Genomic DNA, 18,599 nt, shown 5'->3' on the forward strand with positions numbered 1-18,599 from the left:
TTGCTTCTGGTAGCTGGCTGATTGCCATTCTGGCCCAGCTGAATCCTCTGTTTGGGCCCCAGCTGAAGAATGAGACCATCTGGTATGTTCGATTCCTATGGGAGTGACCAGCCGCCACCACCTGTCCCAGGTAACAGGGTAGGCAATGGAGACCCTACAAGATCCAATTCTCAGCGGGGCAGCTAGGTGGTGCAATGAATAGAGCACTGGCCCTGGAGTCAGGAGGACCTGAGTTCAAATCCAGCCTCAGACACAACATACACACAAAACTAGCCATGTGACTTTGGGTAAGTCACTTAACCCCAATTGCCCTCCAAAAAAAAAAAGCAAAAAAAAAAAAGATCCAACTCTCAGGCGAAGAGGGACCTTTTTCCACACCCCTAAAACACTGGTCTTTTATGGGTGAGGAAATCCCTTTTGTAGGAGATATTCCAGGCCATTGATTCCTATTGTTTTTTGAGTATGAGAACCTTTTTATTTTTAAACATCGAAAAATTTCTCAGATCTCCTCCATGTGATGGTAATTACATTCACACTGCATATTTTGTCGGAGCTAAAGAAAACTCAAAATGGCGCTGCTTGGTGTGCATTGGGAATCATTGGCCCCTTACAATAACTCTATAGCTCTCAAAGGGAGATGTTGTAGAAACATTTTGGTTTGGGTCACAAGGTCAGCAAAAACTTGAGCCCTGAATTTTGAGCTTAGTAATAGATGCCTCTGGTGGGCTAGAAGTGTTTGGGAGATATGGGAGATAGAGAGTGGTATAAGTAGTGGGGAGTAGTACAGAGATTCTTTCCCACATCATCATAGTTGGCCTCAGGTAGTCACTAATGGTCTACTCCAAAGGGGCCTCCCAGTACCAAGACCTGGCAGAGCTTACAAATCTGCACTGTAGGTACCCAAGGATATATTGGTAAATTGACCCTCTGATAAGCAGGACACACTTTTAGGTTTAATCTTCTGCATTATTAACATTTTCTCTATCACTTTCTTAAGCTTAAACAACCAACAAAACAAATCAAGTACTGGTTTGTATCATTTGCTGATTTCTGAAGTACAAATGCTCTCATTTATCCTTGCTCTTGGAAGCTGGCTTGAACTGGCTCCAGCACACCCCTGAATGAGTTCCTGCTTTCTGAGACTTTCAGAGACTCTCTTCTAGGTAACTCAGTTCAACAACCATGTGCACAAGGAACTGTTTGATGAGGGCAGGAAGAAAAAGAATAGCACTGTCACTCTCCTTAAGTAGCTTACAGTCTAATGGGGATACAACATGTGCATAGATTTTTTTCTATGGTCTAGACAAAGCACTCTGACAACATTTGAGGAGAGGACGGTTATTAGGGAAAGTTTGACAGAGTTGGTGGCTCCCAAGCTGGAAAATCTTTTGCATCCCCTTCTCTCACCTCATGTTGCCGTCTTATTTCAAGCCATCATGATCTCCTGAACTAATGTGTAGCCTCCTAATTGGGCTTCCTGCTACTTTTCTTTCCTTTCCAATTCGTCCTACATATGTTGGTCAAGTAGAAATTCTTTTTTTTTTTTTAAAGCAATTGGGGTTAAGTAACTTGCTCAAGGTTACACAACCAGTTATTCCAGGGTGTGGTACTGAGTATCTGAGCCCAGGATTCGATCTCCAGGTCATACTGACACTGGAGCCAGTGCTCTTACTCGCTGTGCTACCTGGCTGCCCCTAAAGTAGAAATTCTTAAAACACAGATATGATCACACCACTGCCAACATAAATACCTATTGCCTCAAGGATAAATATACAAAATCCTTGGCCTGGCATTTAAACCTCTTACATCCTAACTCTCACCTACCTTACCAGGATTATTTCATATTACTTCCCCATAACACACTGTCTTTTCCAGTCAAACTGGCCTGCTATCTGTTTCCTATACTTGACTTCCCATATTTCACCTTCATGCCTTTCTACAAATGTTCCATATCTGGGAAGCACTTCTTCCTTACCTCCTCAGAATCCTCAGCTTTCCCCAGCACAGCTCAGGCACTATCTTTTACATGAAATCTTTCCTCCACTTCCCCAACTCCTTCCTTTCCCCTGTTATTAGAAAAATTACTCTGCATTAATTTGTGTAAACTTTGTTCTTATTTATTAACATGTTATATTCTCAGGGTAGAAAGGAAGCGTGAACTCTTTGGTCTTTGCCTTCCTACCCCTAGCACGTGTTAATTGCTTAATAATGTTTGCTGTTTTGAGTGAAAGGAACAGAATGGTTTTAATCCCCTGCTGGGTTGGGAAAGCAAGGAGGCATACAGGAAAGCAGGGATGGCTCTGATCTAGGTCTCTGTACTCTAGGGGTGGAGGGTTCCCCCTTTTTGTTTCTTCTCTCTGGGGTGGGTGTCCTAGAGGGTGGAAAAAGAGACACTATTTAAAACATGGGAAAGTGAGGCCCCGGGGAAAGGGGGAAGGGATCTTGGGGGAGAGGGGTTCAGCTGTGTTTGCTACTGTGGCACACCCAACTAACACATGTCTCTATACCCACTTTGTCTTTGTCTTTTCAGGCCCTCTTGGTCTTCTGTTGATTTTCAGGTGCAGTCGACCCCGATGGCCCTCCCACTTCTGCATCCCTGTGTTCTTGGTATTGTTCTTTCCTCTCTTCAGCTTGGTCACTCTTAGACCCACTGGATTTGATCAGGAGCCCAGCCCAATTCTAGGAAATAACCTCTTCCCTGGGAGACCTGGGTCCCAAGGAAGAGGGACTCATATCAGGCCAGAGGGAAAGGATTCTCAATTTTTAGCACTCCCCCTTCCTTTTCTCTCGTCACACTTAGCCTGCTGTCAGATGTGTGATGTTTCTTTCTGTAAATGTGACTGAGTGCAGAGACTCTTCCTAGCCCAAGGATGGGAGCCTGTTGAGAGAGTCCACTATTCCTAGGGCCTGGGCTTGAGTTTATTGGATAGGAGACAGTGTGGTTTAGAGGGTGCTTTGGATCATGAGTCTGGAGACCTGGAATCTCCCAGGACAAGTCATAACCTCTCCAGGCCTTGTAAGGGGTTGTACTGAGGTTCCTTCCAACTCTAATATTTGATTACCCTTTTATGATTGTGTGATGCTTTGATATAAAATTTGTGGACGTTGTGAGCCATGGGAGTGGGGGGAGGACCTTTCTTTTTCTTTCTGTAAAATGAACTGGAAAAGGAAACGGCCAAGGGATCTAGTATCTTTGCCTAGAAAATCCCAAATTCATTCATGAAGAGTCAGAAAGGACTTAACAACAACAAGAGAAAGAACACTGAGTTTAGAATCAAAGACCTGGACAACGTTTGGCTCTGCTGCTGACTCCATGTGGTACCATGGGTGAGTCACCTCAGCTTTCTGGGCTGCAGTGTCTTCCTTTCTAAAGTGAGAGCAAAAGAGCTCTAAGAATCCTTTCCATCTCATGATCTTTGATTCTTCAAACTGAGTGCTGATGGGATGTATAGATGTGATGGAATGTCTGAGCGGACAGTGAGTAACCATGTGCCCCTTTCCCTCCCTCTCACCTGAGAATCTTGGAGGAGTTCTTGGGCTGTGTCCCTGAGAAAGCATACACACCCCTCCAAGCAAGGGGAAGCTTCTTTTTCTCTGCCCTAGGTAACTTCTGCTTCCTGTGGGTGGGCACTCTATCTTCTTAAGTTCTGAGCAGTAGCTGTCTAGGGCAGCATCAGGCTTCCCTGAGGGATAATTGATGTTAGACCGAAGAGAGCAGAGAGGACCATTAGCCACGATCTAGTCCCACCTCCTTATTTGAAAATGAGGAAGTAAACCTGTAGAGGTCAGGATTGTCCCAAGGATGAACACTTGGTTTATGGTGGTTCTAAGGCAAGGACCCAGAGTATCCCAGCTCTCTAGACCAGTGCCCTTTCCCCTAAGTCAAATTCATTCCTAAAGGAGCCTGGTTCTCTTATTTGTTTGTTTATTTATTTAAAATTAATTATTTACCACTTAGGGGGCACTTATAGAATATGTAAGAGAACTGTTCTTGTCCACATTTTCTGGTTTTGGTGTTGACCACCCCTCCCCTCCCCTCCCCAAACTCCAGGAGTATCCCTCCCTCTCAGACTCCTTGCCCTCGGTTCCTGGGTCTGTGTTTGTTCTGAGGGTGAATTACCTGCATTCAGCTCCCCTTTTGTTTAGTGGTCTGAGATTGAGGAACAAGTCAAGGTGTTTGCTGGCAGTTTCCTAACCTCTGTTTGACTTTGCTCTTCTGGCCCCTCCTTCCTCCCCAGCTTTCTGGTGTGGGCTGAGAAGGGAAACATCCTGGGAGATGGCACTGAGGCTTAACCCTGCAGCCTGGGGTGGGAAGGATGTGGGGGGGAGGGGGGACCAGCAGCAGGAGCAGCTGGTATGGCAACAGCTTGCCAGTGGCTATACTTCTGGTCCGAAGGGGATGAACCTGACTCTTTCCTGGCCCTGGGGAAGGTAGAGGCTGTGCTCCCTTCTCCTCCCCAGCAGCTCCAGGCAGAGGTCAGGAGCAGAGAGAGCTGGAAGGGCCTGTTTAGACAGAACTTTGACCACCTGTGCCCCTCCCTGGTTCTTGCACTCAGTAGAGATCAGTGACTCTCATTGCAATGGATGCTATATGAACGTTCAATAAATCTGGACACAAATCACTTTGCTGATACCTTTTGGTTTTTTTTTTTACATCAGAGTCGTTTCTGGATCTTATCCCCTCCCCCAACAGGAGTATTCTCTTGTAACAAAGAAGAGAGTGAAAGGAAATCAGGTGAAACAGTGACTTTGTCTAACCAGTGCATCCTTTGTCCCTGTTGTCTCTCTGTTCACTGGGAAACATGACTGTATTTTGTTATTGCTCAGAACTGTTTCCTTCTGGCCAAGTCAACAAGTCAACAAGCCTTTGGTAAGTGCCTACTGTGTGCCAGGCGCTGGGCTAAGCCCTGAGTACACAAAGAGAAGCAAACCCTGCCCTGTCCTAGAAGAGCTCAGCTTGTACTGGAGGCTGCAGTATGTGCATAAATGATTAAATAGGAGGTGATTGGAGGAGGAGAGGGAGTGTGGCATAAGCCAGGACTCTCAAGCTAGACTTGGATTAAGTCCTACTTCTGATACTAGCTAAACTTGGGCAGGTTACCATCTTGGTGAGTCCTCTAGGATGCTCTTTTTTTCCATTCTTTTTTAGATGTTAAAATTTTTTAACATTAATTTTTAAAATTTTGAGTTCTAAATTCTTGCCTTTTCTTCCTTCCCTACCCCAGCCACTGAGAGGGCGTGCAATAGGATATCCATTACACATGCAGAGTCATATAACAAACAAAAGTGGAAAAATATGTTTCAATCTTTACTCAGAGTTTATCAGTTCTCTCTCTCGGGTTGGATAACATTTTTTATCATGAGTCTTTTGGAATTGTCATGAATTATTTTATGGATCAGAATAGCTAAGTCTTTGATTGTGTTATGATATTGCTGTGACTACCGTGTTTCCCCGATAATAAGACACTGTCTTATTATTTTTTTTGGACAGAAAAACACCAGAGGGCTTATTTTCAGGGGAGGGCTTATTTTAATGAACATTGACAGCAATTTTAATAAACAGGTAAATGTGAACAAAAAAATGTACCTTTATTCAATAATGAATTCAATAAAGAACAGGATGATGCGCTCACTGCTGCAGCTCTGATTGGATGCAGCTCGGAGCGTGGCGTGCGTTTCATGGGGGGGGGGACGGTGCATACAGAGGGTACTGTAATGTAGTGTGTAGCGCAGGGGATCACCTTCACTACAGTAGCAATCTCAATAGGGCTTATTTTCGGGGGAGGGCTTATTTTAGAGGAATCTTACACAGTAAGGGGAGGGCTTATTTTCGGGATAGGTCTTATTATCGAGGAAACACGGTATATACAGTGTTCTGGTTCTGCTCACTTCACTTTGCATCAGTTCATATAAGTCTTCCCAGGTTTTTCTGAAACCATCCCCCTGTGAGAATTATTTATTGATCCTGTTATTTCACTTTATGATTGATTCTGTTTTGCAACCATATTCTGCATTCTGTATAATAAACCACTGCCTCTTCTTTGTTTTGAAGTGAAGAAGCATGAGTTCAAAAGTTCAGTCTTCCTCCCTCACACTTAAGATGTCAAAGTTTATTACTATTTATTTATCACTATTTATTACTTTTAGGTAAAGAAAAACTCTGAGCTAAGTTTAGAAGTTCAGTACTCTCATAAAATACTTTCTAAGGGAACTGCTTTCCTAGCGCCACCTGTAAATCACTTTGTACCAAGGAAGCTTGTTATCCCTCATATCTTCAGCTCCTTAGAAACTCTGTAGCATCTGTGTGCTATCCTTGAGAGTGAAGGAGCTGACCTCGTCCCATCTTAGCCTTATCATTGCCCAATTAAAAGTGGTTTTGTCCCATTCCTAGGTGCCAGTGAGTCTGTTAACCCTGGTCTACTATCAATGGCCTTGGGATGCAGCTGGGTCTCATAAATCCATAAAGCATTCCTTTAAGACAGGGAAAGGTGGTCCTAGTCCCTCATATGTGGGTGTAAACCCCTTCCCTCAGTGTAACCAATCATGATTCCTCACCCCCATGGTGCTGTTAACCCTATAAACCAACTGTATGATTTTCTCACCTGTTCTGTTTTTTCTATGCCCATAAAAAGTAGTTGAATTTTTAATTTTGTCTTTGGCTAGAAATTGAGGAAAGCCATTAGACTTGCTTATTAACAGGCCGTACCCCTGCTAATAAACTATTATATTTATCAGAAAGATAGTGCTTCAGTCTAGCTTTTGTTGAATTTCATTTGTAGCACTCTTCCTCATTTTTTTTTTTTTTTGCTTTTTGGAGGGCCATTGGGGTTAAGTAACTTGCCCAAGGTCACATGGCTAGTTTTTGTGTGTGTGTGTTAACTGTCTGAGGCCGGTCCTCCTGACTCCAGGGCTGGCACTCTACTCACTATGCCACCTAGCCACCCCAACCCTTCCTCATTTCTAACAGCAAAATAGTATTCCATCATAATCATATACCCCAACTTGTACAGCCATTCCCCATTTCAGGGACATCCCCTTGGGTAAACTACAGGAAAGGTCTGTCTCACACTGATAAGAGTCGACTTCAGCAGGAGGTGTCCAGGCAAGCAAGTGGATGGCCCCTATCTCCTGCACAGATCAGCAACCATAGCCCCATAGTCTATCTAAGCAGGCCAGCAGCACAGCAGGCCAGCTGTGACACCTCCATCTCCTGGCACAGCAGGTCAGCTGTTGGGCCCAGAAGCTAAGGCTGATAAATTGCTTGAGTTCAGGAGTTCTGAACTGCAGCAGCGTTAAGGTTGATCGGATGTCACACGTTCAAGTTCAGCACCAATTGAATGAGTTCCCTGAAGTGAAGGGATACCAGACTGATTAGGAGGAGCAAACCTGCCAAGGTCAGAAAGTAGACAATTAAAGCTTTGGTGCTGATCAGGGATTGGTTGCTGTACTTCTAGCCTAGGAAAGATCAAATACCAAATCTAAAAAAAGTGTTCATGGTTAAATTGAAATATAGAAATAATCTCAGCGTCCCATCAGTTGTTAAATCTTATAGATCATACCCCATTGGGGACAAGAGGACAATTTCTCCCAGTCTGGCAATGCCTAAAACACTAGTCTAGGGATTACAGGGAGAATAGAACATTTACAAGGTTAATTAAATTACAAATCTGTTTTATATCTTAGGGAATACTGAAAATATGTCTGGCTTTGCATAGGGCAGGAAAAAAAATTGAAAAGTAAAACTAACCATTTTTGATAACACCTTTTTTTTTTTTAAAGCAATTTTGGGGTTAAGTAACTTGCTCAAGGTTACACAGCCAGTTATTATTTCTGGGTGTGGTGCTGAGTATCTGAGCCCGGATTTGATCCAGGTCATCCTGACACTGGAGCCAGTGCTCTTACTCACTGAGCCACCTGGCCTCCCCTAAGCAATTGGGGTTAAGTAACTTGCTCAAGGTTACATGGCCAGGTGTTTCTGGGTGGGTGCTAAGTGTCTGAGCCCGGGATTAGATCTCCAGGTCGTACTGACACTGGAGCCGGTGCTCTTCCTCGCTGTGCTACCTGGCCACCCCAACACCTTTCTTCTTGAGGAGAACTTTCTGACAATGCAAAGATTTTTCCTAGTAAAAGGTAGCTTATAGAAGATCAGACACTTGTTAGTTACATGTCGTATGTATTTTCTTAAGAGACCTCTACTCTGATAGCCTGGGATAGAAAGCATATGAAGGGTTGTTTATTTTATTTCAGTTTTTTTAATCTATTCATCTATTTATTTGGAACACTACTATCCTTTTTCTGTGTGATTAGTATGGTGAAACCACATGAAAACAACCATATAAAAAAGGTATGTGTGGGGTAATTTGGGTGTTGTGTTTGTTGTTCCTTCTTAAAGAGGACCATCAGGGAAATGATGACATGACTTGCAGTTGACTTTGATTTGAGTGAGGGGGCACTGTGCAAGGTCACCAGCCTCACTTTCTCCTCCAGAGCCATCTGGGTCTAGTGACCAGATATTCATCAGGACTACTGGAGATGGCCCAGGATGCAATGGGAGACCTTGGCCCTTGTAGGCTAAGGTCTTTTCAGGTTCTCACTTTGAGTGAGTTAACAGCCATTCAGTGAATAGGCCTTTTTAAAAAGTGAGGCAAGGGATAGCTCCTTTAATTTAAAAAAAAAAAATTGAACTGGGAGGGAAAGACCCTCAGGGTTGCTGGCCAAAAGAGAAACAGTTACGATTTACAATACAAGAAAAATTTGAGTGTAATCTCAGAGGGGAGGCACTAGAATTAAGGGGGAGAGGGAGAGCAGAAGGTGAGATTTTTAGCTAGGGGTGCCAGGGAAACCAGGAGGCAAAGGTGAAAAAGAACATTCCAGGCATGGAGGACAGCCGGGGAAAATTCAATGTCTTGATCAAGAAACAGCAGGGTATTCAATGACCGAAGTTAGTGGCATAGAAGACCTGAGTTTAAAACCAGCTTTAGGCACTTACATACTGTGATCTGGGCATATCTCTCCTATCTGTCTCAGTTTCTACATTTGTAAAATGGGGATAATAGTAGCACTAATTTTCCAGGGTGGTCTTGAGGGTAAAATGAGATGATATTAGTAAAAAAGCTTTGTGAACCTCATTGCAGTGTGGAATTGCTAGCTGCTATTTTTCCACTGGATTTTGTAGTGTAGGTGGGAGGAAGCCAGGTGTAAGAGGCTGAAGTGTTGCCAGGTCATAAAGGGCTTAAAAGCCAAACAAAGAATTTTATATTTGAACCCAACCAGGAGAACTTGCCTTTGGCCCCAGAACTTTTTTGCATTCTCCAGTATTAAAGCTTTGCTGACTCCAGATCCCAAGGAAACACCAGGCTTCCTGATCTTCTTGGTTCCCTGGGTTAGAGAAAGATCAGCCTCTATCGTTAATTGCCTTTTCTTTCTTTTTTTTTTTGTTTTGCAAATTTGACCTTATCTTGGAATTTGAATCTATCACTCTATCTTGTCTCCCTTATTCTTCTCCAGCCACCTCTGGTTTAAACAAGAATATTTATCCACCCAGGGAAAAGAAAATGTAAATTCAGAAATAGCTTATAAAAGTGTGATAAATATGCATATCAAAGACTCTACCTTGTATAATATGCATGATACTAAAACATCCAGACTAGTTTTTTTGATTACTCTCTACTCAAACTAGACTGTCTGGGCTAATTTGGTTCTATGATTTCATGAATTGCAAAAATTAAACTAAATAACTTTAAAGATTTAACTTTAACTGAAAAGCTTCTGCAGAGACAAGATTATCTAGGATAAGAAGGGAAATGGTTAAATGGGAGAAAAAATCTTTGGGTCAACTTTCTCCAATAAGATTTTTCTAATAATGATATATAAACAACCAACACTTATACATGTTTATAGGTATGTGTTTATGTATATGTAACATATGTAACATATATAACTAATAGTCATTTCCCAATACAACTATGGTCCAAAGATGAACAAACAGTACTCTAAAGAAGAATTGTAAAGAAATCACAACCACGTGAAAAAAATGTTCCATATCACTAATAATAAGAGAAATGCAAATCAGAACAACCTGAGGAAGCAGATTAATAAGTCCCAGTTTGCAATAATTCTGCCCTTGGAAGTATAGTACAGTGAAGACACTGGAGCAAAAACTAACCATAATCAACGAAAACAAAGAAGCCACAGTTTTATGACTTGCGTCTTTCCACTTGGGATTTCACCTCGCCAGAGTCCCAGGGAAGAGGGACAGACAGGAGGGGAATTTCTGACACCGGAGGTGAGGGAATGTTGTAGGGGAGGCCCCACTGCCTCCCTCCAAATTTTTTTTTCCTTTCTCTTGATAGCTCCTTAAAACTCCCACAGTAGGGAAAACCCCACCCAGTGGTCCAGAAAAGGACAATTGTTCCAAAGAAAAAAGGAAAAGACTCAGGGTGGGGGAATATTTCAGCTATTATGGCTTCAGAATGAGAGGACATTTCCAGTTCAAAGACAGGAAACAAGGGGATGTGACTACATAGCTTTACCATTGTGATACTGAAAGTACTTTTAGACAAAACTGCAAGGTCTTTTATCCAGAGTTTGTTGTATTTGATTTCCCTTTCAAAGCAGTTGGGGCCTTTCTACCATGCTGTTGGAGGTTGAGGTAAAAAAAATGGTTGTAGTTCTTTTTATCACCCTCCAAACGAACACAATTTGTCTACTATCAGCAAGTATTAGACAAGAGAAGTAGATAACCTGAATGGCACTGTTGCCTAATCAAGTACAACTAGACTTTAGCACCCACATGAAAATGAAACCACAGGACAAAATAGTCAAATCAAGAAATATTTATAAAGATTCTGCTTTGTGCCAGGCACTGGGGATACGAAAGAAGGCAAAAGACATTTTCTGCTCTCAAGGAGCTCTCAAATCTACTGTGGGAGGCAACATGCAAACAACCTTATGCAAAAAAGACATGACCAGGATAAAGTGGAGATAATCACAGAGGACAGGCACTTGCAGTAAGGGCAAAGGGGAAGGGCTTCTTACAGAAGGTGGAACTTTAGCATATTTGGAGGAAGCCAGGAAAGCGTGGAGGCTCAAATGGGCAAGGACCTTGAAGATGGGGATGATAGCCAGTGAAAAAGCTAGGTACAAGAAGGTCAGCATCACTGGATTGCTGAATACATGGAGAGGATTATGGTGGAGGAATCCCGGAAAGATAGGAAGGGGCTGTGTTATAAAAGGCTTTAGCAATCAAACAGAGCATTTTACATCGGATCCTGGAGAAAGGAATCATTGACCATTATTGAAAGGCACAAGTGGAGAGTGTTTCCTAACAAAATAAAAATATATACACCTTCCTTGAATTTCATCCATGAATCTTATGTTTTATGTGTAATTTTATATTTAATTTTATAAAATATATAATTTCATAATTATATTTTATATTATAATTATATATTTTATAAATGAAGTTGGGAGAAAAACATTAAAAATTTCATGGGGGGGTAGAAAAGAAAAAAGGGAGGGGAAAAGAAGAGGGTCCTTTTTTTTTTTCTAATGGGGACAAGGCAAGGTATTTGATCTAAATTATTCTGCTTTTTTTTTTTTTCAGTTCTTTACTTTTCTAAGTATATCACAAAAAATTGTTGGGGAAACAAACTGATTTAAAGACAACACATTTTTGTGATCCCCAATTAATAGAGACTCCAGATGCATTAAGGATATTTTAAAAATGAGTGGCTTATATTTGAAACTTTTCCAAATTTCAATTAAAGAACCCCAGCATATGCATATCTTATTTTTACTCTTGTAGCAGCAAGCACCTCAGCATCCCCAGGGTGGCTGCCAACACAGGTTCTTAGATCTGCTTTTCTAAAAGAAAGCAACTCAAAATGGGTTAACAAGCTTACTTTAATCAATCAAACATATATCGTTTACGTAGTTCAGAGGGAAAAGGTCAGCATCCCAAACGTCAGAGTATACAGACAGAAGTTACAAAGCAGAAATTACAAGAAAACAGAAAAACATATCAGGTAGGCAGGCTTCCAAACTGTATAACCATTACATCCATACCAAATTACAGTTACCAGAGAGGGAACCATCAACATCTGGGTTTTCAAAGCTGGGGGGCTCTCCACGGCTGCCGAGAGTCTCATCTGGTCAAATCACACAACACTTCTCAAAGTGAGCCCCAAAGCAAAGCCTATCAGGGCTTATGTAGCCTTCTCCTGGCTCAGAGAATGTAACAACCTTCTTGACCCACTGCCCAATCACAAAGTATCTCCTGAGAAACAAGCCTCTCACCACAGGCTCCAAGTACACTTACGCCTAGGGGCAGGGAAGATCTTAAAAATTTACATTCCCATTACAACTCTCTCTGTTCCTTCTAAATAACCTTAATTACTTAAGTCTTTTATTTTATTTCTTTTTCTCCCTCAAACTACTTGGTTGGGGTTGTGTTAATGATGGAGTATTCCTAGAAGAGACTTGGCTTGTGCTTAGAAAAGCCATGGTTAGGAAGATGTGGTTTGTGAAGGGTTGCTGCCACTGGGCTCTGCATCATTCAAGAACTGTATATCTTTATAAATGCAGCCAGAATTAGTAAGTAGATATGAAAGAATTCTGGTTTCCAGAAGATGTTAAAATGTGTTAGGTAATAATATATTAGGAAAGGAAAATAAAGCCCTTCTGTAAGAGAGGTTCATTGGGTCACTCTTGTCACTGCTCTCACTGGTACAGCCACCATCATACACAGCAGAAACTCGGAAGCTGTACACAGCATGATAAGTCAGTTTGTCAATGGCACAGTATGTCTCATTATTTCCTGTTCTGTGTTCATGCCATTCTCCTTCCCCCTCCTCACGCACTGCCTCAGTCTCCTCTCTGTACTCTATTCTATATTCCTTGATCTTGATTCCTGCTCCAACAGCACTTGGACCCTGCCAGCTCAGGGTCACAGACTGTGGTCCTGTCACAAGAACTTCTGGCTTCCCAGGAGGGCAGGTTGGGGGAAGTGTCCTCACAGCAAGGCTCATATCACTGCTCTCACTGAGCCTTGGCTCCCACACCTCAGCTATCCTGAACAGATACTCTGTGCTAGGCTCAAGACCACTCACTTTGAATCCCTCTGGCTTTCCAGACACAGGGATGGTGGTCCAGTCCTCTTCCCCTACAACCTTGTACTCTACCTGATAGCCAGTGATCCTCTCCTCCTCCCCAGATGCTGGGGTCAGTGTGAGCTCTACAGAGTCATGTGTGACCCCACCAATTTGGGGAGGGGGAGGTTTAACTGGTAGCTCAAAGTTGGTGCTGACCTGCAGCCCGTCTTCATAGAGGTAAATGGAGACCCCCTTGTTCTCCTGATCTGGGACAGATGCCACAATGAATTGAGTCTTCTCTGTGGAATGATTGGTCTTGGCAAACATTGAAAAGGCTCGTGCCAATTGTATTGCTTTTCTCCTTGTCTCTCTGTCCTTGACCCAGGAGGAATATGTCTTTTGCTCACAGTCAGGACTGAATGATGCTGGATTCCGTAGCCACTGTTTCCAGTCTGCTAAATAGGGTTCCTCCAGCAAGGAGGTGAGTGCAAACACCAGGACAAATGGGTGGGAAGAGCCTAGAACCACAGTGTCCACCTCATTCTGGTCAGCCATGACTGGCACCCCCTTCAGAAGGGTAAGGTAGGAATTTACCACCTTCATCTCCTGGAGCTTCTGATCCAGGAACTCTGAGAGCCTCCTAGTGTTGAATGGGGACTGGCTTTCCCTGGTTAAAATCCTGGTTAGCTCATCTTCCTCTGCTCTGCCTGCCCGGATCAGGGGTAAGGCCTTGGCTATTTCCTTTTGTAAAAGCTGCCTGTGCTGCTTATTTAGCTCTTGGAACAACTTGACTTTTTCCCTGATGGCAGAAAAGACTGGGAGCCCTGGTGCCTCCAACATGTCATTACACCTCTTGTCACACTCAGATAACTTCTCCAGAGTGTCCTGGGCATCCCACACCATGGTAATGCTGATCCCGTGAACCAGCCTAGCAGCCTTGGAGCTCAGATTCTCCAGAGGGTGCAGCCAGACTTGGAGGGGCACCCCATGGCCCCTAAGCAGCTTAGGAAGGGAGGCATAGACTGTTACTGCATCTTCATAAGTCACTGGATTGGTCCCAAGGACAAAATCCCCATAAAACTTACACCTGAATTCCTTGGCTGATTTTTTCTTACTGTCCTCCATTTGTATCTGTCCCCCTACTTTTCCTGATACTTGGGGAATCTTCTTTACTTCAGCCTTCAATGATCCTTCTATATCCTTGACATTTTCATAGGTGGAAACTTTCTGATCAAACACAAAAAAAGCCTGGGCCCCATAGAGCACTGCAGTGACCACATGGGTGGCTGTTCCATTATCAAACACATCATTGTAAGAGGTATTCTGATATCCCAGGTGGTTCATCATGAGGTGGGAAAACTGTGTAGTCACATTGTACTTGAGAGTGACCCGAGCTTGCTTCTGGGATGTCTTGGTGTCATTTAAATACTTGGCAGAGCCTTCTATTGCCACCATCCCCCCCAGGACACTTGCTTTCAGCTCTGCAGGGATATTCATGGCATTCATCTTCTCATCAATAGAGTCAGAGGTGATGATGTCAAAGTCAGTCTTGGACTGCTCTTCCGTGATCACATTTTTCTCAAGGGTCTCCCAGTCCCACAAAGTAATGCCTAGAATGGGACAGAGACATTAGGAATTAAAAGGCAGAATGCAGAGGGTGCATAGCCTGTCACTTTAGGGTGTCCTTTCCAGCAAGGACAGCTGGCCCTAGGAGGCAGCTTCTGGAAGGAGGGTAGGCAGGGCAAGACACACAGATGCTGGAGGTGGAGAAAATCCCACTCCTGACCTGGAAAGAACTTCTCTATGCCTCTGCAACAACTTTGCTCCACTGAGTCTTCTATGATGGATAGGGGGAGCCCCTACAGAGCTTCTCCCTACTCTGAACCCCTGAATCTGGATCCTCATTCTTTTCATATCACAGCCCTAGGACATGCCACCCTCTTCTAAGTTCCTCTGTTCCTTCCACAGGTAGGTAAACATCTTTTCTCAGCCTGGTTATTGTAGTGCCAGTGCAATATTTACAGCACTGACCATGACTATAAATAGTCCCATATCCCGCATGATTGCAAAGTATAACAAACTCTCCATATAGAGGACAGAACCAAAGCATTTATTTGGACACCAGAAAACTGAACCCATCAAAGTAACATAAAGCTTAATGCACCACAGTGTAGCAGAGACCCATGTCATTCTTAAGCCTTCCCACAAACCAATACAAGATCAATATTTTCTCACAAACCTTTCTATCCCATTGGCTGAGCTCCTCTCTCTCCCACCCTCTTTCTAGTTCTGACTCAGTTTCCTGTGGCTCTGCTCCACCCTTCAGCAAACTCCTCCCACCCCAGGCTCCATGTGCCTATTAGGGGGTAGAGTTTACTTTCAAAGCAAGGAAGGTCTTCAAATTCTCCATAGGTTTATTAAGGGGCAGGGAAGATCTTCAAATTCCCATTCCCATTACAGTATTGTCTTCTAAAAATGACCCTGGTAATATTGGTTTCACAAGGTTTACAAAGCACTTTCCTCCCAACAGTTCTATACAGCTATAATCATCAGCGGCACTTTGCATACAAATAAACAGATTCAGAGAGGGGTTGGTTAAGTTTTGGAGAAGATGTGACTAGTCAGTGTCTAAGCAAAGTTCTGGTCTTCTGACTCAAAGAATTGCCTACCCACTGCCTACCCTAGATGGAGAACGGGAGATGACCCAGCGTGAGCTCAGTGCCTGGTGAGTGTACCAGGAATGGTGCATGTACATAGCAAGTTTGGCAGTGTTAGGGAGGATATGACCTCTGCAGCATTCTCTGAGACAGAAAAGGAGTAGTTATTCTCTGACAAAGAGCATATTGTCTGACAATATTTTTAGGTTGTCTTGGCCAGGCCCTTTGCTTTCAGACATTTTATGCTTCTAGCTAATAATAACACTACTCCCTAGCATCAACATAGCACTTTAATATTTTCAGAGTATTGGGGAGTGGCTGAGCAAGCTGTAGTATGTGATTATGAGGGAAAACTTGTGCTATGAGAAATAAGGAGCTGGATGCTTTCAGAAAATACTGGAAAGACTTACATGAGCTGATGCAAAGTGAAGTGAACAGAACCAGGAGAACATTGTACACAGTAACAGCAATACTGTAAGATGATTACCCTGTGAATGACTTGGCTATTCTCTGCAGTGCAATGGTCTAAGACAATTCTGAAGGCCCTTTGGAGAAAAATGCTATCTACTTCTATAGAAATAACTGACAATGTATGAATGAAAAGGCATCTTTCATATTTTTAAACTATTTTTGTTGTACGTTTTGTTTTATTTTACAACATGACTAATATAGGCATATGTTTTGCACAACTGTATACATATAACCTAGGTAAAATTTCTTAGTTTTTTCTATAAGGAGAGATGAGAGAAAGGATGAGAATTTGGAACTCAAATTTTTTTTAATGAAAGTTAAATGTTTCTTTAAAAATGAATACTTCACACATGATTGAAATAAGTAAAATTAAAAGTAATAAATAAATATTTTCAAAATACTTTGTAATATTATCTTATTTGAGCCTCAGAACAATCCTCAAAGGTAGGTGCTATTATTATCATTTCCATTTTTAGGGTAAGGAAACTAAGACAGACAGGGTTAAATGACTTGTCCAGGGTCTCACACCTAGATGTGCTTAAGCCTGGGTTTGGACTCAAGTCTCCTGATGTCAGGTCTGGTCTATTCAGGTCCATCCACTGCACCTCCTAGCTGCACACTTCTAGCTGGCTCCTGAGAGGTGACTCAGGAAGGCAGTGCCTGGGACAGAATTAAGTGGCCCTTTTAGATACTGGTTGTTCAGTAGGTCCTGACTCTTCCTGACCCTATGGACCATAAGCCTTGCATGGGGTTTTCTTGGCAAACATCCTGGAGTGTTGCCATTTCCTTTCCCAGGAGAACAAGTGGATCCTTTTCTCAGGCAATCAGAGATTAAGTGATTTGCCCAAGGTCCCAGAGCTAGGAAGTGTCTGAGGCTGAATCTGAACTCAGGTCTTCCTGACTCCAGGCCCAGTGATCTGTCAACTGTGGCACCAGCTGTCTTTCTTCTAGATGCTGGTAAAGATCCAAAGGCAATGTATGTTCACACAACCTGCAGCTCTCCCTCTTCTCAAGGGGAAGTGAGGGGACTACCCGACTTCCACCTTCCCTACAATCCCTCATTCTGAACCAACAAGTTTTCCTTTAAGGCTGCCTTTGAACTTAATTTTAACCAGATTGGTTAACAAGCACAGACACCTTGTTTGTGTGTGTGTGTGTGTGTGTGTGTGAATCTGCCCTCCCCATCACCCAACACTGTTTCTGATATAATTAAGGCTCTGATCCCTTCTCTGCCTTAAGGTGTTTTTTTTTTCTTTTTTAGAGCTCAGTGTTCTTTTTGTTAGGTCTTGGGACCTAACATCTTTCTGACCTCCATCCTTCCAGGGTGAATGAGCCCTTCCTTACCCTGCTCTCTTCACATATCCCTCATCACTCCTGCCTGGGATTTGCCATCACATAGCACGTCCCATCAGAACAAAGTGATCCAGGTGGGTTCTAACCGGGAGAAAATAGGTGAAACACTAATCACTGAGACTTTGTCTGAATCTGACTTTCTTACACTGATCATATTTCACTGAGCTCTTTCTTAACACTGCCCCCTCCTGACATCTGGAACATGGCTTTGCATTGAAAAGAGTAATTACCAGGGATGAAGGTATCAGAGCGACAGTCATACAGTGTCCCCAGATGTAAGGGTCGCCCAAGAGCTGGGATCTCCATTGGGGTCTTCATGGTCAGGCTGCTTGGAAGTTCTTTCTCTGCCATTTCCCTGAGGAAAGAAAATTGAGGTCTAGGGCAGTTATCAGGGAGCTCACTTTGGAGCAGTCTCCAGCCATAAATGCCCCATTGCTCAGTGACCCAGCTCTCCCAATGTCTGTTAGCCTGGAGCCCTGCAGAGGGTAGTGACTCTCCTGGGGTGGAAAGACATCATTGTTGTATGTAGGCCACAAGGGAGCCAGATGGCAGGAGTGAGCTGCTCAGCTTGGAGAGAACCTTAGGAACAATCTAGGGCCGAGGCAGAGGCAGAGCCAGAGAGGAGCCAGAGAGGAGCCAGAGAGGAGCCAGAAGGAGCAGTTTGGTTGAGGGGAACAGGTACATATGTGCCACTAGAAGGTGGGCGGAGCACCTTACAAATATTATTTCATTTAACTTGTACAAAAAATCAGACCAGTCAGGTGATCAGTAATAAAGTGAGGCCTTTTTTCAGGGTCGAGGAAAGGAAACCTTGCCAACCTCTTGTCCTCACTGAAGAGGTTACCCCTAAAGAGGGTTAGGGTTGCTCTGGAGACCCCAAAATACCAACATGCCAGGTCCTGCTGAATGAATTCAACTCAAGTCTTGTCAGCCAAAGAAAAGTAAAGTTTATTAAAAGTTTGCTTGTATTGGACACAGACTAAGTCCCCGATAGGTCATTTTACAGAGCTCTCCACCTTCCATAGTG

At 43.2% G+C, this 18,599-nt stretch overlaps 2 protein-coding genes across 9 annotated transcripts in view; one reads left to right on the top strand and one right to left on the bottom strand.

The window, feature by feature from the left end:
- ATP6V0E2 (ATPase H+ transporting V0 subunit e2) overlaps positions 1–18,599 on the top strand; it is a 35,286-nt gene that overhangs the window by 6,626 nt on the left and 10,061 nt on the right. For 2 of the 5 annotated variants that reach the window (XM_069083393.1, XM_069083375.1), the window contains exon 3: positions 14–130. In XM_069083393.1, coding sequence (XP_068939494.1) covers positions 14–107 — 94 coding nt within the window. In that variant the 3' untranslated portion in view covers positions 108–130. Of the gene's footprint in view, positions 1–13; positions 139–2,530; positions 4,623–4,659; positions 6,744–18,599 lie in introns of those variants that run through there. The other 3 variants (XM_069083384.1, XM_069083365.1, XM_069083355.1) reach the window with 3 other exon arrangements.
- LOC138157655 (stonustoxin subunit alpha-like) overlaps positions 11,661–18,599 on the bottom strand; it is a 361,938-nt gene continuing 354,999 nt past the window's right edge. For all 4 annotated transcript variants that reach the window (XM_069083320.1, XM_069083331.1, XM_069083312.1 and 1 more), the window contains 2 exons: positions 17,803–17,927; positions 11,661–14,701 (listed from right to left, as the gene is read on the bottom strand). In XM_069083320.1, coding sequence (XP_068939421.1) covers positions 12,633–14,701; positions 17,803–17,923 — 2,190 coding nt within the window. In that variant the 5' untranslated portion in view covers positions 17,924–17,927 and the 3' untranslated portion in view covers positions 11,661–12,632. The remainder of the gene's footprint in view (positions 14,702–17,802; positions 17,928–18,599) is intronic.

The sequence above is a fragment of the Petaurus breviceps genome, unplaced genomic scaffold (genome assembly GCF_028583685.1).
Source record: "Petaurus breviceps papuanus isolate PSGF00001 unplaced genomic scaffold, PetGlider_PUasm1.0 115, whole genome shotgun sequence".
Lineage (NCBI taxonomy): Eukaryota > Metazoa > Chordata > Mammalia > Diprotodontia > Petauridae > Petaurus > Petaurus breviceps.